This window comes from Scardinius erythrophthalmus (assembly GCF_964197995.2).
Source record: "Scardinius erythrophthalmus genome assembly, chromosome: 23".
NCBI classification, from domain to species: domain Eukaryota; kingdom Metazoa; phylum Chordata; class Actinopteri; order Cypriniformes; family Leuciscidae; genus Scardinius; species Scardinius erythrophthalmus.
The window spans coordinates 32578802-32587735 of NC_138243.1; the positions used below are offsets into that span (position 1 = coordinate 32578802).

General features: G+C 36.4%; 1 protein-coding gene across 3 annotated transcripts in view; it reads right to left on the reverse strand.

Annotated features, from left to right (window-relative positions):
• The window catches only part of tiprl (TIP41, TOR signaling pathway regulator-like), a 12626-nt gene extending 10593 nt beyond the window's left edge, over window positions 1-2033 (reverse strand). The window contains exons 1-2 of one of the 3 annotated variants that reach the window (XM_081355209.1): window positions 1915-2033; window positions 1503-1605 (exon numbers count right to left, since the gene is read on the reverse strand). In XM_081355209.1, the coding sequence (XP_081211335.1) occupies window positions 1503-1605; window positions 1915-1921 (110 nt within the window). In that variant the 5' untranslated portion in view covers window positions 1922-2033. Of the gene's footprint in view, window positions 1-1502; window positions 1635-1914 lie in introns of all 3 variants that reach the window. The other 2 variants (XM_081355207.1, XM_081355208.1) reach the window with 2 other exon arrangements.
• Window positions 2034-8934: the final 6901 nt, after the last annotated feature.

The window sequence follows — 8934 nt, forward strand, 5'->3', positions numbered from 1 at the left end:
CATCATCATCATCATCATCATCATCATGAAGACATCCAACATCTACTCCCACAGAGATCCTAGTCTTTTATGTGCTCGTAATAATGTTGGAATACAGCAACGACTGACTGGCCAGATCATATCACAGATTACATCATGTGACTCGCAGCACTGCTCTGCCATGAATCAAAGTTTTTAGTTTTGGTTTCGATTTTGGCTTCCAACGAGAACAAGAACGTGATAATCAAGATAAACTGATCATTGTTTCCTTTAGAGCGGTGTCTTTGGACTCCACGTCCAAATCATGTGACGTGACCGAGGTAAATGCAGTCGACTGCGGGACAAGCTTTATTCTAACAGGAGTTATTAAAAGTGCATTAAACTGCTAAAGATGTGATTTCTGTGAGACGGAGCGGAACACGGACGAGCAAAGAATACGCCCGAACCCTTAAGTACATCTTAGAGGTCAGGTCAGGTAGGGTTAGAGGTTAGGTTAGGTTAGAGGTCAGGTTAGGGTTAGAGGTCAGGTCAGGTTAGGGTCAGGGGTCAGGAAAGATACATTTCTCAGATCAGAATTGAAATTATCTAAACCACCTGTTCAATCTTCACATCATCGTGTCACTTGTGCACATCAAAAAGTAGTTTCTCATTTCTTTGAACAAGTTGCAAATGCTTTGGTACATCCATGCTGATTATGTACAATTCTCTGCTGTTTCCTACATTCGAACCTTCGACTGGCCAGCGTATATACAGCAGAAGCACAGCTCTCCTGAGGGGTCTGTCCCGTGTTTGCCTTTCTAATGCTCTATTTTCGCCTTTGTGCCCTTATTTCTTTTTCTTTTCTATATCACAATAATATTGTAATGTTTTTTTTTTTGTCAGACCACTAGTAAAAGTGTAACTGTGAATCCTATCCAGTCTCTTTCAATCAATAACTCACGTACAGTAATGTGTAAATGTGTACTTTTGAAATGGATATATGGCATACAGAAGAAGCGCATGTACATCTCAGTACAGTGACTGTCCTCCGTCTTATCCGGACACACAATGACACAAGGGCTTGTCATTCTGATGGCACGGACATGTTCATTGACACAGATATTTACTTTTGAGAGATGAACTAAAGATTTTGAGCAACAGACTGGCTTTTGCAGGTGATCCATGGTGTTTTGCTATTTGTACGAATTGTTTTGAGAAATGCACTTACTGTTTTGCAAATGTCGAGGATGATTCGAGAAATGTACTAAAGCGACTGACAAAAACTGTAAAGGGCCAGTTCACCCAAAAATTTCAATTCTGTCACTATGTACTCACCCTGAAGTTGTTCTAAACCTGTATGAGTTTCTGTCTTCTGCTGAACACACTAATTCACACTTTTGAAGAATTTTCATAGTATTTTTTCTGCATACTATAGAAGTCAATGGTGCCCGTTTTCCTACTAACATTCTTCAAAATATCTTCCAGAACAGTTAGGATCAACAGGGTGAGTAAATGTTAAATGCGATTTCTCCAGCATCCCTCACCTCTCGATATCTTTGGACTTCATGATGTGAGTCCTGACCGCGGTGACGGTCCACGGGCCGAACCGGAAGTCCTGTTTACTGCTCTGAAATCCATGAGGAATCCCTGAAGACATCCTGAAGATCAGCTAATGTCTGAGAAAGAGCAGAGTGACTGAAACACGCACGTCTCTTTACTTAATTAGCAGAATCGCTACCATAGACTGTAGAAACGGCATGTTCTAAAATGTTTATGAATGTTTTCATCTGGACGCGATATCAAACTTAAGACTCGCGGTTGGTTAAACGCTCTTTTATAGTTCAGTTGATTAAAACAGAACAAAACTGGCACACATACATCAATTACGTTAAGACTGTTCACAACCCAGAAATAAAAACATTAATGAAAGCGAATACGAGCATAATTCACTCTCACCTCGCATCCGTTTCCATGTATATATGTGTAGAGCGCAACCTCCAATTCCCCCCGTTGTGGCGCGAACAGCAGCCGATGGTTCCGGCAGTGGCCAACAAGTCCTATCTATTTAAATGGGGGAATCCTGACATCTCAAAAACTGCTTGATGAACTCCCAACTTAATTACATATTTCAAATCAGCAACAAAATCTGACACAAACTGTACCCTAACTTTTAAGCTCTAATTACGCAAAATACAAATATATATATATATATATTTTTTTTGCAAGTAACAACAAATAACATTCATTCCATTAACAAAAATACTACTGACATTTGAAATTAACAATAAGTAAACCAATTGACTTTGTACAAGGGACACAGCGTATTGACATTTAAGCAAAAAAAAAAGACCATTTCTTCTGTAATATCAAAAAGGATATTAAAGGATGTAACAATCAAAACTGAAATCTCTGTCCAAAATGATACTGATACACCTGAAAACAAATGAAGCACAGATTCATTTTCATATCCACAAAAGGAACATTCTGGTTGAATATCCATAAACTTAGATAAAAAATAACTTACAGGGGTAAAAATTGTAAAGGATTTTAATATGCATTTCTTTAACCTCATTTACTATCACAAAGTTATTATTAGCAGACCATATGTTACACATATATAAGGAAGGATAAATTTGTTTCCATAAAGCCATTGTTTTAGGAGTAATAGGCCTACTGCAAAAAAGGAGTAATACTGTGAAAAATTATGCTTAAAAGTCCATTTCCATGAATCCAAACTTTGACAATTTACTACAGATAAAGTCACAACTCAGCAAAAATTTACCCCACCACAACGGTCGAATAATAAGTTTGGAAAGATAAACCAGGGAGTATTTCCTCCAAGTATAGTTAGAGCCAGTTGATCTTAAACACATAGAGCCAGATGATCTTAAACACATAGAGCTAGATGATCTTAAACACATAGAGCCAGATGATCTTAAACACATAGAGCCAGTTGATCTTAAACACATAGAGCCAGATGATCTTAAACACATAGAGCCAGTTGATCTTAAACACATAGAGCTAGATGATCTTAAACACATAGAGCCAGATGATCTTAAACACATAGAGCCAGTTGATCTTAAACACATAGAGCCAGATGATCTTAAACACATAGAGCCAGTTGATCTTAAACACATAGAGCTAGATGATCTTAAACACATAGAGCTAGATGATCTTAAACACATAGAGCTAGATGATCTTAAACACATAGAGCTAGATGATCTTAAACACATAGAGCTAGTTGATCTTAAACACATAGAGCTAGATGATCTTAAACACATAGAGCCAGTTGATCTTAAACACATAGAGCTAGATGATCTTAAACACATAGAGCCAGATGATCTTAAACACATAGAGCCAGTTGATCTTAAACACATAGAGCCAGATGATCTTAAACACATAGAGCTAGTTGATCTTAAACACATAGAGCTAGTTGATCTTAAACACATAGAGCCAGATGATCTTAAACACATAGAGCCAGATGATCTTAAACACATAGAGCCAGATGATCTTAAACACATAGAGCTAGTTGATCTTAAACACATAGAGCCAGATGATCTTAAACACATAGAGCCAGATGATCTTAAACACATAGAGCTAGATGATCTTAAACACATAGAGCTAGTTGATCTTAAACACATAGAGCCAGATGATCTTAAACACATAGAGCTAGTTGATCTTAAACACATAGAGCTAGTTGATCTTAAACACATAGAGCCAGTTGATCTTAAACACATAGAGCTAGTTGATCTTAAACACATAGAGCTAGATGATCTTAAACACATAGAGCCAGATGATCTTAAACACATAGAGCCAGTTGATCTTAAACACATAGAGCCAGATGATCTTAAACACATAGAGCCAGTTGATCTTAAACACATAGAGCCAGATGATCTTAAACACATAGAGCCAGTTGATCTTAAACACATAGAGCCAGATGATCTTAAACACATAGAGCCAGATGATCTTAAACACATAGAGCCAGTTGATCTTAAACACATAGAGCCAGTTGATCTTAAACACATAGAGCCAGATGATCTTAAACACATAGAGCCAGTTGATCTTAAACACATAGAGCCAGATGATCTTAAACACATAGAGCCAGATGATCTTAAACACATAGAGCTAGTTGATCTTAAACACATAGAGCCAGATGATCTTAAACACATAGAGCTAGTTGATCTTAAACACATAGAGCTAGTTGATCTTAAACACATAGAGCCAGATGATCTTAAACACATAGAGCCAGTTGATCTTAAACACATAGAGCTAGATGATCTTAAACACATAGAGCTAGTTGATCTTAAACACATAGAGCTAGATGATCTTAAACACATAGAGCCAGATGATCTTAAACACATAGAGCCAGATGATCTTAAACACATAGAGCCAGATGATCTTAAACACATAGAGCTAGATGATCTTAAACACATAGAGCTAGTTGATCTTAAACACATAGAGCTAGATGATCTTAAACACATAGAGCCAGTTGATCTTAAACACATAGAGCTAGATGATCTTAAACACATAGAGCCAGATGATCTTAAACACATAGAGCCAGTTGATCTTAAACACATAGAGCCAGATGATCTTAAACACATAGAGCCAGTTGATCTTAAACACATAGAGCCAGATGATCTTAAACACATAGAGCCAGATGATCTTAAACACATAGAGCTAGATGATCTTAAACACATAGAGCCAGTTGATCTTAAACACATAGAGCCAGATGATCTTAAACACATAGAGCTAGTTGATCTTAAACACATAGAGCTAGTTGATCTTAAACACATAGAGCCAGTTGATCTTAAACACATAGAGCTAGTTGATCTTAAACACATAGAGCTAGATGATCTTAAACACATAGAGCCAGATGATCTTAAACACATAGAGCTAGTTGATCTTAAACACATAGAGCTAGATGATCTTAAACACATAGAGCCAGATGATCTTAAACACATAGAGCCAGATGATCTTAAACACATAGAGCCAGATGATCTTAAACACATAGAGCCAGATGATCTTAAACACATAGAGCTAGTTGATCTTAAACACATAGAGCCAGATGATCTTAAACACATAGAGCTAGTTGATCTTAAACACATAGAGCTAGTTGATCTTAAACACATAGAGCCAGATGATCTTAAACACATAGAGCCAGTTGATCTTAAACACATAGAGCTAGATGATCTTAAACACATAGAGCTAGTTGATCTTAAACACATAGAGCTAGATGATCTTAAACACATAGAGCCAGATGATCTTAAACACATAGAGCCAGTTGATCTTAAACACATAGAGCTAGTTGATCTTAAACACATAGAGCCAGATGATCTTAAACACATAGAGCCAGATGATCTTAAACACATAGAGCCAGATGATCTTAAACACATAGAGCCAGATGATCTTAAACACATAGAGCTAGATGATCTTAAACACATAGAGCTAGTTGATCTTAAACACATAGAGCCAGATGATCTTAAACACATAGAGCCAGTTGATCTTAAACACATAGAGCCAGTTGATCTTAAACACATAGAGCCAGTTGATCTTAAACACATAGAGCTAGTTGATCTTAAACACATAGAGCCAGTTGATCTTAAACACATAGAGCTAGTTGATCTTAAACACATAGAGCTAGATGATCTTAAACACATAGAGCCAGATGATCTTAAACACATAGAGCCAGATGATCTTAAACACATAGAGCCAGATGATCTTAAACACATAGAGCTAGATGATCTTAAACACATAGAGCTAGTTGATCTTAAACACATAGAGCTAGATGATCTTAAACACATAGAGCTAGATGATCTTAAACACATAGAGCTAGATGATCTTAAACACATAGAGCCAGATGATCTTAAACACATAGAGCCAGTTGATCTTAAACACATAGAGCCAGATGATCTTAAACACATAGAGCCAGATGATCTTAAACACATAGAGCCAGATGATCTTAAACACATAGAGCTAGTTGATCTTAAACACATAGAGCTAGATGATCTTAAACACATAGAGCCAGATGATCTTAAACACATAGAGCCAGATGATCTTAAACACATAGAGCCAGATGATCTTAAACACATAGAGCTAGATGATCTTAAACACATAGAGCTAGTTGATCTTAAACACATAGAGCCAGATGATCTTAAACACATAGAGCCAGATGATCTTAAACACATAGAGCTAGTTGATCTTAAACACATAGAGCCAGATGATCTTAAACACATAGAGCCAGATGATCTTAAACACATAGAGCTAGTTGATCTTAAACACATAGAGCCAGATGATCTTAAACACATAGAGCCAGATGATCTTAAACACATAGAGCTAGTTGATCTTAAACACATAGAGCCAGATGATCTTAAACACATAGAGCCAGATGATCTTAAACACATAGAGCCAGATGATCTTAAACACATAGAGCCAGATGATCTTAAACACATAGAGCCAGATGATCTTAAACACATAGAGCCAGTTGATCTTAAACACATAGAGCCAGATGATCTTAAACACATAGAGCCAGATGATCTTAAACACATAGAGCCAGATGATCTTAAACACATAGAGCTAGTTGATCTTAAACACATAGAGCCAGATGATCTTAAACACATAGAGCCAGATGATCTTAAACACATAGAGCCAGATGATCTTAAACACATAGAGCTAGTTGATCTTAAACACATAGAGCTAGATGATCTTAAACACATAGAGCTAGATGATCTTAAACACATAGAGCCAGATGATCTTAAACACATAGAGCTAGTTGATCTTAAACACATAGAGCTAGATGATCTTAAACACATAGAGCTAGTTGATCTTAAACACATAGAGCCAGATGATCTTAAACACATAGAGCCAGTTGATCTTAAACACATAGAGCCAGATGATCTTAAACACATAGAGCTAGTTGATCTTAAACACATAGAGCTAGATGATCTTAAACACATAGAGCCAGATGATCTTAAACACATAGAGCCAGATGATCTTAAACACATAGAGCCAGATGATCTTAAACACATAGAGCCAGATGATCTTAAACACATAGAGCTAGATGATCTTAAACACATAGAGCCAGATGATCTTAAACACATAGAGCCAGTTGATCTTAAACACATAGAGCTAGTTGATCTTAAACACATAGAGCCAGATGATCTTAAACACATAGAGCCAGTTGATCTTAAACACATAGAGCCAGTTGATCTTAAACACATAGAGCCAGTTGATCTTAAACACATAGAGCTAGATGATCTTAAACACATAGAGCCAGATGATCTTAAACACATAGAGCCAGTTGATCTTAAACACATAGAGCTAGTTGATCTTAAACACATAGAGCCAGATGATCTTAAACACATAGAGCCAGTTGATCTTAAACACATAGAGCCAGTTGATCTTAAACACATAGAGCCAGTTGATCTTAAACACATAGAGCTAGTTGATCTTAAACACATAGAGCCAGTTGATCTTAAACACATAGAGCCAGTTGATCTTAAACACATAGAGCTAGATGATCTTAAACACATAGAGCCAGATGATCTTAAACACATAGAGCCAGATGATCTTAAACACATAGAGCCAGATGATCTTAAACACATAGAGCTAGATGATCTTAAACACATAGAGCTAGTTGATCTTAAACACATAGAGCCAGATGATCTTAAACACATAGAGCCAGTTGATCTTAAACACATAGAGCCAGTTGATCTTAAACACATAGAGCCAGTTGATCTTAAACACATAGAGCTAGTTGATCTTAAACACATAGAGCTAGATGATCTTAAACACATAGAGCCAGTTGATCTTAAACACATAGAGCCAGTTGATCTTAAACACATAGAGCCAGTTGATCTTAAACACATAGAGCCAGTTGATCTTAAACACATAGAGCCAGTTGATCTTAAACACATAGAGCTAGATGATCTTAAACACATAGAGCTAGTTGATCTTAAACACATAGAGCTAGTTGATCTTAAACACATAGAGCTAGATGATCTTAAACACATAGAGCCAGATGATCTTAAACACATAGAGCTAGTTGATCTTAAACACATAGAGCTAGTTGATCTTAAACACATAGAGCTAGATGATCTTAAACACATAGAGCTAGTTGATCTTAAACACATAGAGCTAGTTGATCTTAAACACATAGAGCTAGATGATCTTAAACACATAGAGCCAGATGATCTTAAACACATAGAGCCAGTTGATCTTAAACACATAGAGCTAGTTGATCTTAAACACATAGAGCTAGTTGATCTTAAACACATAGAGCTAGTTGATCTTAAACACATAGAGCTAGATGATCTTAAACACATAGAGCTAGTTGATCTTAAACACATAGAGCTAGTTGATCTTAAACACATAGAGCTAGATGATCTTAAACACATAGAGCCAGATGATCTTAAACACATAGAGCTAGTTGATCTTAAACACATAGAGCTAGTTGATCTTAAACACATAGAGCTAGTTGATCTTAAACACATAGAGCTAGATGATCTTAAACACATAGAGCCAGATGATCTTAAACACATAGAGCTAGTTGATCTTAAACACATAGAGCCAGATGATCTTAAACACATAGAGCTAGTTGATCTTAAACACATAGAGCCAGTTGATCTTAAACACATAGAGCCAGTTGATCTTAAACACATAGAGCTAGTTGATCTTAAACACATAGAGCCAGTTGATCTTAAACACATAGAGCCAGTTGATCTTAAACACATAGAGCTAGTTGATCTTAAACACATAGAGCTAGATGATCTTAAACACATAGAGCCAGATGATCTTAAACACATAGAGCTAGTTGATCTTAAACACATAGAGCCAGTTGATCTTAAACACATAGAGCTAGTTGATCTTAAACACATAGAGCCAGATGATCTTAAACACATAGAGCTAGATGATCTTAAACACATAGAGCCAGTTGATCTTAAACACATAGAGCTAGATGATCTTAAACACATAGAGCCA